General features: G+C 30.6%; 1 protein-coding gene across 1 annotated transcript; it reads right to left on the bottom strand.

Moving 5' to 3' along the window:
• Nucleotides 1-1,750: 1,750 nt before the first annotated feature.
• On the bottom strand, nt 1,751-19,951 carry LOC129229669 (proteasome subunit beta type-5-like). The gene is given in 9 exon segments (XM_054864029.1): nt 1,751-1,883; nt 10,845-10,860; nt 10,862-11,041; nt 11,043-11,051; nt 14,239-14,268; nt 14,372-14,471; nt 16,947-17,058; nt 19,544-19,694; nt 19,779-19,951. Coding segments are annotated over 9 exon segments (837 nt in total). The 5' UTR covers nt 19,926-19,951; the 3' UTR covers nt 1,751-1,791.
• Between the last annotated feature and the right edge of the window lie 72 nt (nt 19,952-20,023).

Here is a 20,023-nt window from a genome sequence, read left to right on the forward strand (position 1 = left end):
GGCACAATTGACTGATGCCCCATTATCAGTGAATTATATTTTAGAATGTCATACATCACAGGGATGAGCATGCAGAAAAGAGATGAGATCAAAATAGCCCTTGAAGTCCATGACATTCCAAAATTTAACAAAAAATGGCAAATTTACCAAATTTAAAGATAACACGAACTTTTCCCTTTTTAATTATCTTTGAAATAATTGGGTAGAGATTAATACAATACACGGCACATTGTTTTTAAAGCATTGTATTTATATCTCAAATTTTAGTTATAAAAATGATCAGGAAAATGAGGATAAGTGTAGAAAATTATTTGTATATTAAAGCATTATTTTTTTAGCATACCTTATCGGAGTGAGAGGGAAATTGAAAAAAAAAAAGAACTAAAATCTTTTTTCACGGTATTCAAACTATGGTTTATTATTACTTTGCATTTGTTATTGTTATTAACATCTCATTTTGTACAAATTTGCTGCATTGCAACAATCCTTGCAAGTTTGTTTATTTCGATATAAATTTAAATTTTGAAAGAGAGGCAGCAATTTCTAGCCCCCCCCCCCCCAAGTCCTGAAATAAAGGGTTGAGGGAGCTAGAGTTCAATCTTGGCTGTATCACTAAATAATATCAATTTTTCATATTTTTTTAGAGAAAAATATATTTTTTTTAATGAAAAACATTTGAATTTAAGGTATAGAAAATTAGATCATAAATTTTAAAATTAGGTTTATTTGTAAAGTAAAAATTTACAACAGAATAAAAATCTAGGTTTTTCCTTATCTGGTAGAACATATTTTCACAGCGAGAATTGAAAATAAATAAACATATATAAATATAAATAGTTGGTTAACCTTTTCTCTTGTATTGGAATTTATAATTTGGTTTAAAAAAAAAACTTCATAACCCTATTTCAAGATCAAAATAACTACTTCAAATTGCTTCATTTAATCATGAAATTCCAAAAAAAAAACTCACAGGCTGCAAAAGCGTAAACCATTAGAGATTCCCCATAAAAATTTAGAAGGTTTTCTTAAAATACATAAAAAAGTGAGTTTTGCATTTTTTCTAAAATAAATTTAAGAAAAAAGTATTATTGAAATAATGAATAAAATACGTAGGTATAAAGTAGCCTATGGTGAAAAAACCTTCCAACATCAAAAATGATTGAAATATTTGCAGGATGCAAAAAGACTGAAATCTCAAACAACACATGCAATTTTCGGCGAAACACGTGTTTGACATCGTTGGTATGTTTCCCAAACATACGTTTTCGGCAGGAAACGCGGAGGATGAAGATTTGAAGGGAGAAAATAAAAAAAACTAAGAAAAGGGGACCAAACTTAATATAGTTTTGAAAGAGTTAAGGAAATTTTCAGAAAATTAAGGACTTTTTAAGGGTTTTTTAGGGACCTTAATTTTGCTTGATGAAAATAAGGGTTTCTTAAGGGTTTTTTAAGGAAGTACAAACCCTGATAAATTCAAAGGGGATTTTGCTCATTTTGGATTTTTGCTCAAGAAGAGTGCCACAGTACAAAGAAATGAAATAGAACAATTTATATCAAGAAAAGTAACTTTGCTGTGCTCTCCTTTAAAGGCCTTTGAATGAAAAAAAGAAAATTAAAAATTTCGTATTGTGGCACTCTTTTTCTAAATGAAGGATATAGTGATATGTATGTGGTCAGGAAAAAAAGTATTAACTGCCTCTCATCACACAATTATAAAGCAATCAAAAATTATTACAAAACATTTTATTTACTGAATTTTTGACAAAAGGTAAAATATGTGACACAGTCTGTTTACACCATTTTCTCATCTAAGTACTTGTAATGTAAATCAGTGCAATCTTCTTCACTTATTTTCTTCCAACCAGTTTCTTGCATATGATAAACTATGAAGGTAAAAAAGAGAAAGAATATTAGTTTATCTAAAAAAGTGATAAAGATATGAGTTTTAACATACATATCTAATTTTTAATGAGTTTTGGTGGCCAGATTGGAGATTGAAAACTCAAAATTTTGCATTACAGTAGAGATTTGTTGTAAAACGGGTTTATTTTACGCAGTTCAAGACTCGACAATTCAGAACGAGGTGGAAGAAGTGCTCTTACGAGTGACAAAGGAGCACAAAACCAACGAGGATACCTACATTGGTGACATACTACCGAAAATGTTCACATTGAAAATTTTGAGCCATTCCTCGACAATAGCAAATAACCTTTGATTTTTTAGTGAAAGATGATCTCACCATAAGAAGTGATGCAAATGCATTAATGCTCTGGAAAGAAATACAGGGAAAAATTCTTAATGACTGCTCTCAACCCCATAAGACTATCATAACCAGCTCCTTTTCATAAACATTAAATGAATTTATGTGTTCTTTATGCATATGTATTGATGTAGAGTACACATTATTAAACTAATTTATAATGAGTCATCACTAGAATGAAGTATTTTTTTTACCTATGGAAAATAACCCCTATTTTAACACTACTATTAAGTCTTAATTTAAGCAGCATTTATCTATGCGGCCTTTCTGTGGAACATAACCCCTATGTAAAACGAGAGTCTACTGTATTTTCTCCACCTCTGCATTCACCAGAATGCTGGTAAAATTGAAGGAAATAAAAGTTCTGGTAGTCTTTTTGGCTCTCAATATTCTCAATTTACGGAAAAAAAACTTTGTGTGCAAACTATATAAATTCATTCAAGGTCTTGAAAACTTAATCTCAATTCTCAATATTAAAATAAGAAAAATTAGTGACATTTGCGAAAATAAAATACAATCCCTGGATGAAAAACAACTTACTTCTACAGTAGGCGCCGCTTAATGTGATCATGGTTAATGTTATCAGAATCACAAAGTCCCGGAGCACTTGTATAATAACGTGTTTTAAAAAATTGGATATTGTAATCATCGTCTTTGTTTATTGTTGTCACTTTTTCATAAACTTTAAATTTTTTAACCTTTTTGTTCCTCAATCAACAGAAATTCAAAGGTAAACCCTGACATGTAGCATTCAGGGAAACAATTTACCTTCTTATCAGTAAAGCAGAAGAATTTTTCTCCCTGCTGTTTTATTCTTTTCCTTAGATTTTTCATTTTTTAAATACTGGGTGTATTTTGCTCTAGTGGATGTAGCAGGTGTCCTCATTTCTTTGGTTATTGGTATGTCATTAACTGACCCAGGCAATTTAATAAATTCATTAATTACATGCTGAGAAATTTAAGTGACAGCAGCGATCAGCTATTATTTCAGTTTTCGTATCAGTTTTTTAAAGATAGACCAATCATATCGAATTTGGCTGTTGCACTGATGGATGTGAATTCCTAGAACAAGAGCGGAGATAGGGTCACAGGTTGCATTTGCCCCCCTCCCCTATTCTGCATACATTCCCTAAACGAAGTATGGGATTAATAAAGCTGCTGACTAGTGGAAATAGAGCACTTGCAACGACTTGACTTTCCACAAACATCTGTAATCTTGCCATGTAGCTTAGGAGATGGCTAAGGGAAATTAAATTCGTTCAAATACTGCTGCTTGCCTTCCAGTTTGGGTGATGAAGTGAGACGCAAGTGCTCTATTAGAAAAAATGAAAATCTGACAGGGTTCATACTCAATTTCAGGAATAAAATGAAGGAGTTTTGAAGGAGTAAAATGAGATTTTGAAGGAGTACTTTTAGGCTGTTCTTAAACGATGTCAGACTTTTTTTCAACGTATTTGACCCCCTTTCTCCTTTGTCACATTTTTCAGAAACACACTGTCATAATAACTGTGTGATTTCATTTGTTTTTACCCTCCCTCTTCCCCTTGTCACAATTTCACGAACCTGTCTCCCTCTCAAGGCATGACAGCACTTGTGGATGACTTTTTACAATGGCAAAACTGTGATTTACTAAACAGTTGTTTTTTAACGCAATCACTTAATCTAGTTCATGTACTTCTGTATATTTTAATAGTTAAATAATAATTAGATAAACTGATTTTTATGGCTGAGACTGTGGTGGAGGGGAAAACAATAATCATAAAACTTGAGAAAATATGCCATTTAGCATGTGTTACTTCACTTATGAAATGTCATAGTCATTTAATAGTATTTTCACCTTCAACTTCTATGACTTCTACAAGCACATCTTTATGAAAAAATAAATATACGAAATAACTACATTAAAAACGCCATTATACCCTCATCTTTGCAACAAAGTTGTTGATCAAAGTATTTTAAATTACACACATGAAGAAAGATTATGCAGTCTTTAGAGACGTAGCGAGTACTCGGTAACTACTCGGTACTCGGCCAAATTCTGATCAGATACTCGGCCAATACAGAGTAGTTGCAAAAAACTGAATATTGTCCAAGACAGATACTAAAATTTATATAAAAAGAGAGCAAGCATTATATTCTGCAATCATTTACAATTAAAATTTATAAGTCAAATTTAAATTTTGAAAATAATGAAGTTTGTAATGCTTCAATGGAATAAATCTTTATTTTAATGTCTCCAAAGATAATAAAACTTATGTATTAAAAATTATGCAAAAAAGGTAAGTATAGAAAATATGGAATTTTTATATTAAAAATGGATTTTTGCGTCAACCAAAAATTATTTATAAAAAATATAAAAATATCTTTGCCTAAAAAATAAAAGGAAATAAAACAACGTTAAAAGTATAGCGTAGGAATACTGCAGACACATGTTTTGGCGTTACAAGGAATTCTTTTTTCAATGCACAAAATGGAAGCTCGTGGATTTAAAGACAAAACTCTGTTTTTTTCGTCGAATGTCTTTACATTCTTTAGCTCACATGTTATGCACTGAAAAAGACGTTCCTTGTAATGGGGGGGGGGGGGCAGAAACACGTGTCTGCAGTGTTCCTGTACATTTGTTTTATCTGCTTTTAAAAATTATTTATATTTGGCGGACTAGAACTATAATTGATTGGTATATACAGTGAAAACTATCCTAACGTACACCGCTCAAAGGCAGACACCCCTCTTATGCAGACAATTTTTAATTCACCAGTTCATATGCAAATAACATTCTTAAACCCCTGTCCTGCGGACACCTCTCTATTGCAAACAAAAAAAAATTGTCCTGTTAGTGTCCACATTAGAGGGATTTTACTGTAATTTGTTTTAATTCCAACTTGATTAATCATACCTTGTATTTATTTTTAATTTTAAAAATAATCTTTTTGTGAAATTTTAGACACAAAAAACTGTTTATATAATGCGTAATTAAATTTCAGCAGGAATTTAGTTTTAAAAACTATTATATAGACAAGGAGGTCTATACTACTATTCCAATAAGTTCAAAATTCATCACATGTATGTCGATGGTTCTTCTTAAAACATAATTGGTACTTGGTAACCTGGCCGAGTAGTGAAAGCCGAGTACTCGGTACTCGGCCAAAGTGCTACTCGGTACCTCTCTAGCAGTCTTAAACTAAAGAAGGAGTTAAAATCAAAATGAAGGAGTTTGAAGGGACCTTCAAAAAAATTTCCTAAATGAAGGAGTATTGGAATAGTTTTGAAGGAGCGTACGAACCCTGTCTGGTTTTTAAAAATAATGGCAGAGTACAAATAACGACTTGGGGGCATTAAAATAAGGACTTGTAACCACTAATAAGGCAAAATGTAAAAGTAAGGACTTGTAAGGACCCGTATGAAACCTGTTTATAATTTGAAACTGCGTTGAGTCATTGTAATTTTAATTGGAGAAATAAATGCTTCTTAATTGATAAAATTACTATATTGCATGTCCTGGATACTTTTCGGTTATTGATATATCAAACTATATTTGTTCGAAGGTGATCACATTAAGCGGTGCCGACTGTATAACAAATATTCTTATTTTTTTGCACTTAAGCATTCCATTAAATGCAAACCACCTGAAGCTATTTTTTACAGTAACCCAATAATAATTTGTACTCAACCAGTCACTAACACTGAAAAAGTTTTAAATATAAAAAATAACAATTTAATGTCAACAAGTGAAATAAAACTGATATCGAAAAGGCGCTGAAGAGGATAAATTCTAACATTTTTCTCAAAAAGCTATACTTCTCATTATTTTAAAATATTGCTCAGCTTGAACAGAGAATATTCCTGCCAATTTTATCAAATGAAAGAAAGGAAGGTTTAAGTTTGAAAACCAGAAGAAACTCAAAGATTTAAAAAAAAGAAAATAAAAATAAACCAGATGATAATTCTATACTGCTCTTTCATTGTAAAAATTTAAAATGGATTAGTAGTGAACGAAATAATGTTCTAAATTACATACCTGCCAATTTTAAAAGCTTGTATATAAGAGGTTCAAAACTCAGAAAAGTGTTTAGGGAAGAATTTTGCACTGAAGGTAACTTGCAAAGCAACAACAGAGTAATACTTTGAACAAGTTCTAAAATTTTATTTTTACTACGCATTTTACGAGCAATAAATTGTCTTCAAAAATAAATTTTTAAAGAAATCGAGTCTTATGAAAAAAGACTTCATGAAAACATTTGATAGAATTTCCAATTTGTAAGCGAAAAGTATTTTTAAACAACATCTGTTAGATGCAAAAGTGTTAGATATTATTCTTCTTACTATTTCGAAAGTTTATTTTCACTACATTATATGGTTCAAAATTTTTAACTTTTAAACACATTCTAAATTGTAGCATTATACAAATCATTGACATGTAATGGATACAGGGTGTTCATGCATATGGACAGTCATGGATTTTGACTATGATCAAAAATGGCCATGGAAAGTCATGATTTTCAGCAAAAAATGCTCATAGTGTCATGGAAACTGTCATTTGGTCATGGATTTTTGGGTTTAAGAACATGCATATTTTTCAAATTGTACAAATTAGGTGCAAAATTTATCTTAGCAGTTTCTTACGCTTTTACCAGTCAGTCCCAATTTTTCACACATTTCTAAATCCAATTGCATCCGCTGCTAAAAAACTCGGGTGTATTTCTTTACAATGTTATTCTCCCATTTAGACGTTTATAATTTTGTGTTTAGCACTATTTTAACCTCCTTATTTGTCTAATTGTGCAGTTCAGGACTTATTTTGAGGGTTTCTAATTTTTCCGCTCTCATTCGACTCAACAATTTTAAGTCATTTGCATCCGAGTTGATTCAAGAGACTCATAAAAACTATTATTAATTTTGAACAGTGTCTTAGTTAATGAAGATTTTAGAAAAAAAAAATTGGTCTCAAGAATTAATTAAGGATGTTTAGGACATCAATAAAATACAGAAATCAGAGAACTTTCAATCAGGAATTTTTTCAATACTTATAGCCATGGCCATTTGCAAGAGGATGGTTTATAGGGTTCAAACCCCCTCCAAAACTTTTCATCCAAAGAAATGCTTTCCATTATTTATTTCTTTTATTTATTTTATATTTTGGTGACAAAAATAATATTGTTGTTATCATTATTTCAATTTTATTTGTGAAATGCATCACCTCCCTGGTGAAATGAAGTTAGTATGACTGAAAAATTGTACAAACTCATTGTGTGTTTATGGTAGTGATTGAGAAATTCATTTATTATGAAGCAATATGGCATTTCGTAGGAACATCCCCTCTCTCCATTTAGATAATCTATTGTAACAAAAAATCAATGGAATACACATGAAACCAAATTTCATAGACCATATAAATATTTAAAAAAATTGTTTGGAAAAACCCCCTGCAAAACAAAAATCTGGTTATGGCCCTGCTTATAGCCTATCCTAAAACTTTGGCGGCATTCTATCTGGTAATGTCTGATACATTAATTATTAAGTACCTTACTTTAAATGCTTTTTTTTTGATTATTTGTTTACTTTTATTTCCAGTAAACATAATTTTAGTATTTACTAAATTGCTGCTAGTCAGATTTTTTTTTAATAAAATTACTAGCTTTAAAAAAATACAGTTGGCTCTGTGTTTAACGACGCTCCATTTAACGATTTTCTCTATTTTAAAGACGGCTTTTCTCACGGTCCCAGATAATCCATTATAGTTTTTAAAAGCATTCCTATTTAAAGAGGATTTTTTGTGGCTTCTTGAAAGTCATTAAACAGAGAGCAAACTGTAATAAGTTTTATATTCATGTTGTTATCATTATTTCAATTTTATTTGTGAAATTGCATCACCTCCCTGGTGAAATGAAGTTAGTATGACTGAAAAATTGTACAAACTCATTGTGTGTTTATGGTAGTGATTGAGAAATTCATTTATTATGAAGCAATATGGCATTTCGTAGGAACATCCCCTCTCTCCCATTTAGATAATCTATTGTAACAAAAAATCAATGGAATACACATGAAACCAAATTTCATAGACCATATAAATATTTAAAAAAAATTGTTTGGTAAAACCCCCTGCAAAACAAAAATCTGGTTATGGCCCTGCTTATAGCCTATCCTAAAACTTTGGCGGCATTCTATCTGGTAATGTCTGATACGTTAATTTATTAAGTACCTTACTTTAATGCTTATTTTTTTGATTATTTGTTTATTTTATTTCCGGTAAACATAATTTTTAGTATTTACTAAATTGCTGCTAGTCAGATTTTTTTTAATAAAAATTACTAGCTTTAAAAAAATACAGTTGGCTCTGTGTTTAACGACGCTCCATTTAACGATTTTCTCTATTTAAAGACGGCTTTTTCACGGTCCCCAGATAATCCATTATAGTTTTAAAAGCATCCTATTTAAAGAGGATTTTTTGTGGCTTCTTGAAAGTCATTAAACAGAGAGCAAACTGTAATAAGTTTTATATTCATTTAAAATAAAATATTTGTTTTAAAAAATGCAAAAGAAAAAATATCAAGCTTAAATGCTTCGCTGTTCACCAGTAGTTTTACATAATTTTTGTTGATTGTTGGAAGCTTCTTTTACTTTGAAAAATCATTTTGCAACTAAAACTTTTTTTTTTGTATTTTTAGTGATTGAAAAATTTTTGTGTGTCGCATCAGATTTTTCTGAGAAAAAATAATAAATTTGTTTTCATGTAAATTCTTACCTATATACAATTTTTTTTAATTATATATTGGAATCCAAAAAATATTTCTAGAAACATTAGATTTATAAATGTAGGTCTTGGGTAGCAAAATAATTAAGTTGAAACTCTAATTATTTCATGTGTATCACTAGTCATTGTTGCTTAAATTGTTTTTTAGTTATACAGTAGCTGAGCTGGTTACATTTCACTTAAATTTGAATTTTTATAAACATAAGTCCAAAGCATAGATCAGATGGTTGCAATTTAATTTTCACAAAAACAAGTTTAGATATTATTGGGAAAAATCAATGTTTCTTCTAGAAAATTACATCCCATGAGTCATGGAGAGTTACAAGCAAAAGTCATGGAAAGTCAGGCATTGCAAAACTTGAAATGTGGCAGATACCCTGTAGATATCTAATTTTCTGTTAGAAGATTAAATAAGTTCTATTTCAGGCCTAATATATAAGTTAATGGTGAAAGAATTAAAAATAGCTTCTTGCATTTCTAATTTCAGTAAATTTAATAACTGTTAAAAACCATAACTAGCTAACCCTCACTTATTGTTCTCTACAGATTTAAGTGTTTAGTGAAACTCCATTGGTCTAGCTTCTCCACTCTTTTAAAACTGTACATTTTATATCTTATGTTGTACTGTCAGCCTTGCTTAATCGGGTAACGGATATGTGAATACCCCGCTTATATGAATAAAAACTCCTGGAACCAAATATTTCCCCATTGACACAATGTTAAAGATCCCTGTTTAATCGAATAATTTCCCCAGATAATGGAATCATATTAGTCAGCTTTAGCAAATATTTTTGTTGAGAAAAATTTTGAATAAATTAAGTAAGAAGAATTCTTGTTGTTGAAGGCGAGGAAAAAAAAACATTCATTTCACTCTACTGTTCTTTTAATTTTTTTTTTTTTTGACTTTGTCATTACAAAAAAAAAAAAAGTGCAGTCAATAATTATATTAAATAACATAAATATACACATTTTAGAGGTTGATGAATAACAAATGTAAGTTGGAGGGGAAAGAGGGTTCTTAAAACATTTTGAGTAAGCAAACCTTTATTATTATATTTTTCTATAAATAACGAACTGAAAAAACGTGCAAAAACAAAGATTTCATAACTCAAATTGTAGGTTACTTTTTATAATTTCCGTATGTACTTATGTTTTGTACTAATTATTGAAATGTAGCTTATTTAAAACTTTTTAGCAATAACATCGACTATTTTCGTTAAATAGCTAAAAATTTATTATTAGTAATACGTTTAAAGACAAATTGTGTCAATTTAGAAAGGTCCCCGCTTTATCAAATAATATTTCTTGGAACCAACAATATTCGATAAAGCGAGGCTGACAGTATATCAAAATATAGGAATTAAAATATGCAGTATAAACTTTAACCTAAAGAGCTATACAGTAATACAGCCGACTGCCAAACATTTGGACAGAAGAAAAATGAAGGTGTTATGTATCAATACATAATTTTGATTGCAATAGCTAGATAAGAGGGAGAAAAGTTAAAGCAACACCCTCCTTAATACTAAATGGCCTATCACATTTGTCTCAAAAAGTAAACTGCAATACATGATAACAACCCAGTAGGACACCACCACTTAGCTCCCATTTAACGATGGCATTGCTATGTAGATCCAAACAATTGTTAATTGGTTGATTTCTAAATTATCTATTATTAGGTTCCAATATCTCCGATAGATAGCAGTAAGAACAACACATTTTTAAGTTTGTTTTCTTCTAATATTAAATATGAGAAAGTGATTAGCACTTAATATTAGAAGGGTGTTGGTTAAAGCTACATAAATTTAGAGCATTGTCTCAAAATTTTATAACCTCTAACAATGCCACCCACTGTATGCATCTCGATGAGTAGCATGATAAATTGCTCTACGTCCCAGTTCATAGGCTTCTTCATCATCCATTTTATACTTATATCCACTATCCAGCACACCATATGCATACGTTCCACCTGAACCAACAGCAAATATATTTCCTGGGAAACGATTACCTTCACTGTCAACATAATACAAGTCCAGGACCCTAAGGGAAAAAAAACATTTTATCAAGAAGCTTTCCTTGAATTACTTTACAAAACCAAAATTAAGTTTTTAAGGGAGTGAATCTGACTTTAAATACTTTAACACATAATTATCAAGAAAGCTCTCATAAATATAAGAAATACTGAAGAATACTCAGGAAGAATTAATGCAAAAATTGAAATTTTGAAAAAAATTGAAGTATTTAAAAATTTTATATCCAAACTTTACAGTTCAAATGAAATGGCACATTTGTTTCAGTGGAAATGCAGTAGAACCTTGTTTATCTGAATCACATTTGAAGAACTTTTAAAAAATTATAATTTAAAAAATATGATTGAACTATTAGTATGCCAAATGTGTGCTCTTTATTTTGATTAAATGTATACATGCAATAAATTACAGGAATGTAACAAACATCATGGCATACTTGGAGTGTCAGTTCAACAACATTGCAGCTGAACTATAAATAATAAAGTGTTTGGGCAAAACAACCCTATGTAATTTTGTTACTAAGCCCCACTTTTTAACTAAGCATAATACTGAACTCTCCAATTGCAAAATACTGAACGTGGAAGCACATGACTGAGCTGGTGGTGTATTTCACGTATGAAAAAGTGTTTTGTTTATTAGCTATATTCCATCTGGTGAGAGAATCTAAATGGGAATAAGTTGGCGATTGCCCATTGTTTAGTGTGTTAAACCTTTTACGCCAATGCGTGTATTTTAGCTTATTGAGTGAAAATGAAAACACCTCAAGCTGTTGCATTTGCAGAAGCTATTGTTCCACAGTTAATCTTCCACATAAAACTGAAAAAGGGAATCTCAAAAAATTTGTCTTGTTACTCATTCTATTCACAATCATTTAGTGTGACATTGTGGGACACAAAAAATATTTTGCAACTTAAACCACTCAGGAAACTGACCCATTATCAAGGTTATTATTTATTATCAAGGATAATAATTGGGGAGCATAATACTGAACTCTCCAATTGCAAAAATACTGAACGTGGAAGCACATACCAGTGCAAATAAAATTGATAACTTTACAGTTTATGAATTTTTAATGCATTTAGAATAATTAAATCCTATTAAACCTTGCATAAAATATGAAAATATTGAAGAATATAACTAAAAACAATTAGTAAAGTAATGTTTCCACAGCAGCTTAATAACATAGCAGAAGATAATAGCAGACAAGTTGGTTTTGTTTTCTTCCCTCTTTACAGTGCCTTTCCCCATTTCCAAAACAGATGTTCCCTTTATCCGGTTTGCTTTTGGTCCCAGTTTGTCAGAATAACGAGTTTGTACAGTACTGTGAAACCTTAATAGCTTGACACCCCTATGAGAACATGTCAAGTGGGTGTCAACTTACTGAGATTCCCTAATTTGAATGCTTAAAGAGTTTTCTGTATCCTTTATTTTTCATTTTTGACAGTAAATTTGTATCTCCAAAGAAAGAAAAAAGGTGGAAATTTTTCACTTCTTATTTTCACGAGGCAAAGTGAAAAACAAATTATTTTGATCAAATAAATGAGAAAATAAAAGAATGAATAAAAAAATAAAAAAAAATGAAACATCAAATATGAATGGTACACAATTCACATCATAAAAGTCAATATCAATAAACATTCTTTTTTTTTCTTGAAAAGTAGGGGAATGTGGGGCAAAGTGAAATAGTTAAGGTAACTTACTTTTTTCAAAATCAACAAGTTAAGTATTCATTCTGAAAATTACAGTACAGAAAGGAAGAACAACCTATTTTATAATAAAACTAGCATTGAAACATTATTTTTCATTTTTGACCAGAAAATTTGTACCTCTCCCCCCCCCCCCAAAAAAAGGTGGAATTTTTTCACTTCTTTCATTTATGGGGCAAAGTGAAAAATAATACTTTCAAATTATGTTGCATTCGATTATAAAAGATATTTTTGATCAAATAATCAAGTAAATAAAAGAATGAATGAATAAATATAAAGGAAAGAATATATAAATTAATTTTGGAGAAAAAATAAATGAGTGAGTAAAGTGGTGAACAAATAAGAAAATTAGTACAGGAATAATTAAATGAGGGAATGCTAATGAAATAATTTATAAATGAATATGTAAGTATTTTGATAAAAGATTGAATTAGTAAATGAAATAAACTATCTCATTTAAAATACAAATAAGCGTAATCTCTATATATTAAAACAAAAGTAACGTCAATGAAATTGTGAAAGTATGGCAGGCCTGGGTCCAAAAAACCTCATAGCACCTACAGCCTTGGAATTTTGTACAAAATTACTTCGTGCCCCGAAAATATGCACATGGAGTTTTATGTTTTAAATTTCGTATAAGTTTTTTTCGAATTAATTTTTAAGCTAAACGTTCATATAAATTGCTTATTGAAGGGATGAAAAACTTCAGTCAAAAGATCTATTTATAGTCCTTAGAATCCTACCTTGTTGCTTCAAGTTTAAAGCTACCGGTTACAAAGCCTAGAGCACAGAAACCTAGTCGACACCAGGTCTTTCTCCGACTCACTGGTTTTGCATGACTTTTTCCTTTTTCCGAGAAAACTGTTGCTAGTAGTGTGAAACATCCTGCCTCCCACTAATTCATTATTTGCAAAAAAAAAAAAAAAACAAAAACAAAAAAAAAAAAAAAAACCAACAAATCTCATTTTACTAAAAGGCAAAGGGAAAAAGACTGAGCTGATGCAACACAAGTTTGAAAAAGGTTACTAAGGGTAAGGCTTGATTCATTCAAGCAACATATTTGATTCAAATATTGGACAGTTTTTTAATGTTAAAGCTGGATTTCAATGTTTTTGAGGATTTGATTCATTAAGCAGCTGCTTCAGTAATCCAACGTTCACTGTATCTTAACCCTTATCTGAGTTGTGCAGATTATTACCGTGAAGTGATACTTAAAAAAGGTCATAAAATTTGGTTTAAAAACAAAGAAAAAAAAAGCAAGCTTCAAAACAGCAATAACATTTTTGAGTTATTTGAGTGTAGTTCAAAAACATCTACACACAGGAACTAAACCATTTTTCTACCTTTCAAGGACTTATGGGTAATGCTAAGGTAGGGAGTCGGGGACGAAAGCACCGGGGAAAACTAATTAAAAAACTTCTTTAAAAGTACAGAATTTAAGCATTTATGAAAGGTCAAAATAAAACATTTTCACAAAAAATGTATACATACTCTCTTATCCCAGCCACAAATCATCACACCCTACAAAATAAAAATGAATGTTAAAGAATACATTTAATCAATAACATTATAAATAATTAGGCATTACACAAAACAGCAAAAAAATTTTTTTTTTAATACTTACCAAAGACAAGCCCATTCCTTTATAATTAAACATAACATTTGCCAGCAATTTAGATGCAGCAGCAACAGATATTCGTTCTCGATTTCTAAGTTCGTATATCCTAAAATGAAAGAGGAATCTGTTTTTAACAGTTTTCCATCATAAATAATAAAATCAAGAAAACTTCAACATTTTGATTCCAGAATAAAATATAGCAAAACATAGAAAACTTTTAAAATCAAATTATATACATAGAAATGCATTAATGGGATCCAATAATCAACAAGAGTACAGCTAGGACAGGGGTGCAAGTGGAGTCAAGTAAAATTTTCTAAAGACTGTGAAATTTTCGGAAGCTCCCTCCCCCCTCATCCGTAAAAAAACTCTTCAAATATGCATACACAAATCATTTAAATCATTCAAAAACCATTTTAAAAGCTCTTTTTTTTAAATAATTCTTCAGTTTAGAATTGCAAAACCAAAATTTTCAGAAATGGCAGAACAAAATTTTCCAAAACGTCAGAAGTTTTGGATCACAAACACCCTTGAGCGAAGAGCACATTTCCCGATAATTGTGTGCTACGGTGAAATACCAAATTTTACAAGCCATCAGCGATGTTAGTGACAATTTCAGTCTTTGCCAACAATAATGCTGTCATACCATTAAAAGATAAGCATTAGTAGTTCTTTTTTTGCATTCATTCTACAATTAGAGTCTGAAAAGCAAAGGGGACTAAAAAAATCACAAAGTAAGCATATTTTAAAAATAATTACACAATTCCTTCAATCTACCAAACTTGTGCATCCATGATTTTATACTGCAAGTTAAAAGGAAATCTTACAAAATAGGAATTTTGATTAATTTAGTAATAAAAATGAGAGGGGAACCTTTTATCTACTCACAGAGTAAAATGCCACAATTGACGATCATGAAGCTATAATACTGGTCCAGATGAAAATGATAAAATAGACTATAAGGCTAATTCCATAAAATTAGCTGAAACACTTTCACAACTCTGGGGTAGAAAATGAAAAATTGAAAAACCATTTATTTGCTGCCAAACAGAGACTGTTCTTCTCTGCATATGTGACTTTTGTCACCAATGGTGAATCAAAGAACAAATCAGATTTTGTTATTTCGTTCTTAAGGATTGTGTGGCCTCAAGAAACAGAAAAAAAACCCTGAAAAATTAAAAATTACAACTTTTACATTGATTTTTCAAAAGGGTCAAGTATAAAATCCTTTTTTTCTCTTCTTTAACTAACGGCAAAATTCAATTAAAAAATAATCCACAAAACTGAAGAAAACTAATTAACAAATATGCATTTCAATAGCTTGAATTCACAATAGGTAACTAATAATTCTTGAGAAATTTCAATTAATCACTGCTCATAAATTTGTGGATAAACATGTTCAGGTAATCTTAGATTAGTTCTTGCTTTTTTTTTTTTCTGCACTGACCTTACTTTTTCACTGATTTTTTATAGGGGATCGACTTCTTTTAGTATTATTTTACCACAAAATGACACCATCTTTTTCCTTTAAATAAGGCATTTAACTGGAGCTAAAGCTCCATAGGAATTCACCTTCTTTGCACCTCTTACCTTCTTCATCACTCTTAAAAAATTCATATCGAACACATAGACACACATATCTAACACATTACATCTTATTCATGAGTTACATGCTAGAAGCCAGGATCATTTTAATAATCAATCCACTTGATATCATCTGATTGACATTTTCTCTACCAGACTTAATTAAATCATGAAGGAAAACTTCCTCTTTTATTTCCGATTCTGTCAAAGATTTTTCCGTGTTCAAATGAAATTTGCTCAATAAAAAGGGTCAAAAACTTATCCAACATGACAGAAATATGTTCCATTGAAAAGATGAGAATGGAAGAAAAGAGACTTTAAGCAAGTGATAATCAGCAACGTGGATAACTTGCTCCCGGATAATCAGGAGTCGATTATCCTCATCCCATATTAAAAAGATGAGATTACGCTAAACAATTATGGTACAATCAGATTTTCCAATTTTCTGTGAATGGTTTTCCAGTTCTGTAGACACTCTGCCTCATTAATTACATAGCAAATTTATAAAAATTAATTAAATCAGGGAAAATAAATAAATGTGGACCAGTTTTTTTTTTTTTTTTTTTGAAAAAATTGCTTTGATTTATTTTTCTATGATTTTTAATGTGTTTGGGAAAAAAGGGGGGGGGGTGGAGAGAACCTCACTGGTGAACTTCTTGATTCAACAACATGTATAAAATTTCTCTCAGCTGCTTTACAAACTTTATTTTTGACACTTGTTTATAATTCTGTAAACATCATTGCTTTTTTGTCCTCGTGCATCATTAATAAGTAAATCAAAATTTAATTTCTTCCCTATAATTACATCTTAATGTCAAAATTCTCATAAAACAGAATAAAACTGAAATCATGCTCTGTTGGGATACATTTTAAGTAGAATTAAACCATAAGATGAGAACTTAAATAAACCTAACACTAAAGTATGTTTTTCCTATACGGAAAAAAATAGAACAAAAAAAAAAGTTTAAGATGCAAGTAGAACGATGTTGAGACAAACCTGCATCTTTCAGCAAGTATTCGTTCCCAATAGACACAATCAGCCGCTCCTCCAGCCATGGTGCCAAGTAAGTAGTCATTTATTTCAATAACTTTCTTTACTTCATTAGATCCTAAAATATAACATGTTTTTTGTTAGAAAACTTGTAGAGATTAAATGCAACTTATTCCTTTTGAATTTGGAATGCAAATTTGATAATGCAATTTAAAAATGACATATAAATGATGGAGTATTTGTTATTTTTTTAAAACCAATAAACACTCCATCAGTTGTTACAATTTGTTAAATATGACACAAGTTTTATATACAGTCTGACCCAGTTTTAACGAATTTCGCGATTTAATGAATTTTTCTTCCCTCCCCCTAATGAAGATAAAAACCTCTATTTACCAAATAATAAACCCTGAAATAAAAAATTATTTTAAACAGCCAAAAAAAAATTTTCTTTTGTTAATTTAAGTTAGACTATGTAATATATTGGATTGTTTTCTAAATGTTACATCCATATATCCAAGAAGACTTTTTTTTTAATCAACAATTTTTTCAAGAGGGAGTGGCAACCAACAAATAGTTATTCTGATGCTGAAAGCGATAGTGAAACTTCCCTTAAAACTGTTACTTTTTCAAATGCTTTACATGGCCTGGGAATTGTAAAAACATATCTCATGCAGAAGGCTGCAAATGACACAGTAATTTTCTCTCTCCATTAAGTCAAAAGAGAACTATTTCAAGTCAAGTTTCAAGGAAATTGTCCAAACATCTATTACTCAGTAGTTTTAAATTTCAAATTAATGTGTAATAAGTCATAGAATGCTGAATAAAAAGAATAAACTTTCTAATTATGAATATTTTTGCGCAGTTGCTTATTAAGGATTTAGATAAGGTAAGTACATTTTTTTCACACACCCCATATTACGAATAACCCTGATTTAACGTATAAAAGTTTCGGTCCAGAAAAATTGGTTAAATCGGGGTCCGACTGTACTACATTAATGTTCAACCAATAACATTTCTTGTTGGTATAAATCGAAAAGGAAGGAATATAATTTCCTAAATGAAACTTGACGAAAAAATATGTGAGCTTTTCACAAGGTCACAACCGATCATTTCGTCTCATGTTGAAGCACAAAAATTTTGACTAGGCTAAAACTTTGTTAAGATGTGTGTTGACACGTTTCCAAGATCATGGGTGCTCTTTGCTGCTGATTGTAGTGCTTGGCTATTTCAGAAAAAGAACAATCACTGTGAGGGTCCCTGTTCAACATTGACCACAGAGTCAAAGGCAATAAAACCGTAAATTTGGAGGGAAAATCTTGGATTTGGCAAAGGTCTTCATGAACGGAAAATTCTTAGAAATGTCCACTAAAACTGAAAAAAGTTTTCCCCTTGATTCTCAACTATTATCAGTTCTGCAAGAAAAAAACAATAAATTTGAAACTCAATGCCTTATAAATTGTTATTTTGTGTTGATATCACTAACATATACGCGAAAATTTAAAATATAAGCACTTATATTTTATAAAACTATTCCTTTGTTTTCGACAAAAAGTTAAAACTCACAATTAAAATTAGTTTTGTCTTTGGTTAAGATCTTTTAGAACTAGGCAAACTTGTTAGCCAGCATATTGAAATCCCTAGCGCAAGCCTTATCCGTGATGTCCTAGGTCCCGTCCGACATGCTTGGCCCAATGGATTGAAATTCTAAGTGAACAATGGATTTTTTTTATTGGTCCCCAACTTTATTGCTTGGTAGCTTCAGACTGGACTTGATATTTGGCGGATCCAATTGATGCTTTTGCAGTGCCAGACTAGTGGACTACTGTTAACTTTGAGCCTTACACATAATGTTTTTGCATTAACTCTCAAGGAAGAAAAAGTAAAAAATAAGTAATAGAACAATGCATATTTTACAATGTTTTAATTAAAAAAAATAATGTGGGTTTACATGCCTATAATCCCCCCCTCTCACTTTTTTTAAAGCTAATTATTTCATTTAAAAAAACCAAGTGTTACAATATACTTTGCTTTTTATGCTTGAAATGAATGAGGAGATATGGTCACTGAACATGAATTTTAAGAAGAATATATAAATTTTATAAGAATATATATTTATATATAAAGAATACTATTTCAATCCCCCCCCCCCCTTCTTCGTTTCCCATAATGGCAAAAACGAGAAAAACAAGGTTCTCAAAAGGCGATAAAAACCATCTGATAATAAATGCCATGCCAACCTTGTCTAGAAGGAGATATGAAAAGAGTTCTAAAAATTTGATGTTGCTCAGTCCCAATATCACAATGTAAGGGGTCTTTGAACACATCCATCGCAAGCAAGTCAAGGCTTCAATGTGAGGAAATTCAAATATGAGGAGCAAAAAGCAACAACCTTTTTACAATGGTGTGCTTTCTCACCAATTTGGCATATGATAACTCCTCCCAAAAAGTTGTATAAAATCTAGGAATTTGATAAGAATTTTGTTTATCGATGGAATGTCCCACTTAATTCTGCATGAAATAGTTATCTGACAGAAAACAGTAAATGTGGAATACTCGAAAGTTTTAGAATACACAAGGAATGAAAAATATATTTGTCTCACCAATGTATGAGCCTCCTGTTGCCCTGGAATCTACAGCAATAATTACACCTCCATTGTACTTAAAACCTAGAGTAGTGGTGCCTTTGTTAAACTGAATAGCAACACGATTTCCATATTCATCCTTATGAAAAACATTCGCTGCAGTAGATATCTAAATGCAAAAGAAAAGAGAAATTAAACAAGCTTAAAGTGAGGTAGGCATACGTAACAACTGGCTACAAATCAAAATACTTACATCGTTAAATGGAGGCAATGCAAGTTGTGAATGAATACTCAGATTTCCGCAGCTTTTCTGAATAAAGTTATTGATGTCATTTTCGGATTCAGTCTTTTTACCAAACCCGAAATTATGAGAAATTCCGCACAAAGCTTCTAACGCCATGATGACAGACGGATTTTTGCCTACAATTTTTCCGAAACAGAATTATTTCAGGTAAAGTTGCAGTTATTACATGTCATGCTTCGATTGAAACGAAATTC

The sequence above is a fragment of the Uloborus diversus genome, chromosome 9, assembly GCF_026930045.1.
Source record: "Uloborus diversus isolate 005 chromosome 9, Udiv.v.3.1, whole genome shotgun sequence".
Lineage (NCBI taxonomy): Eukaryota > Metazoa > Arthropoda > Arachnida > Araneae > Uloboridae > Uloborus > Uloborus diversus.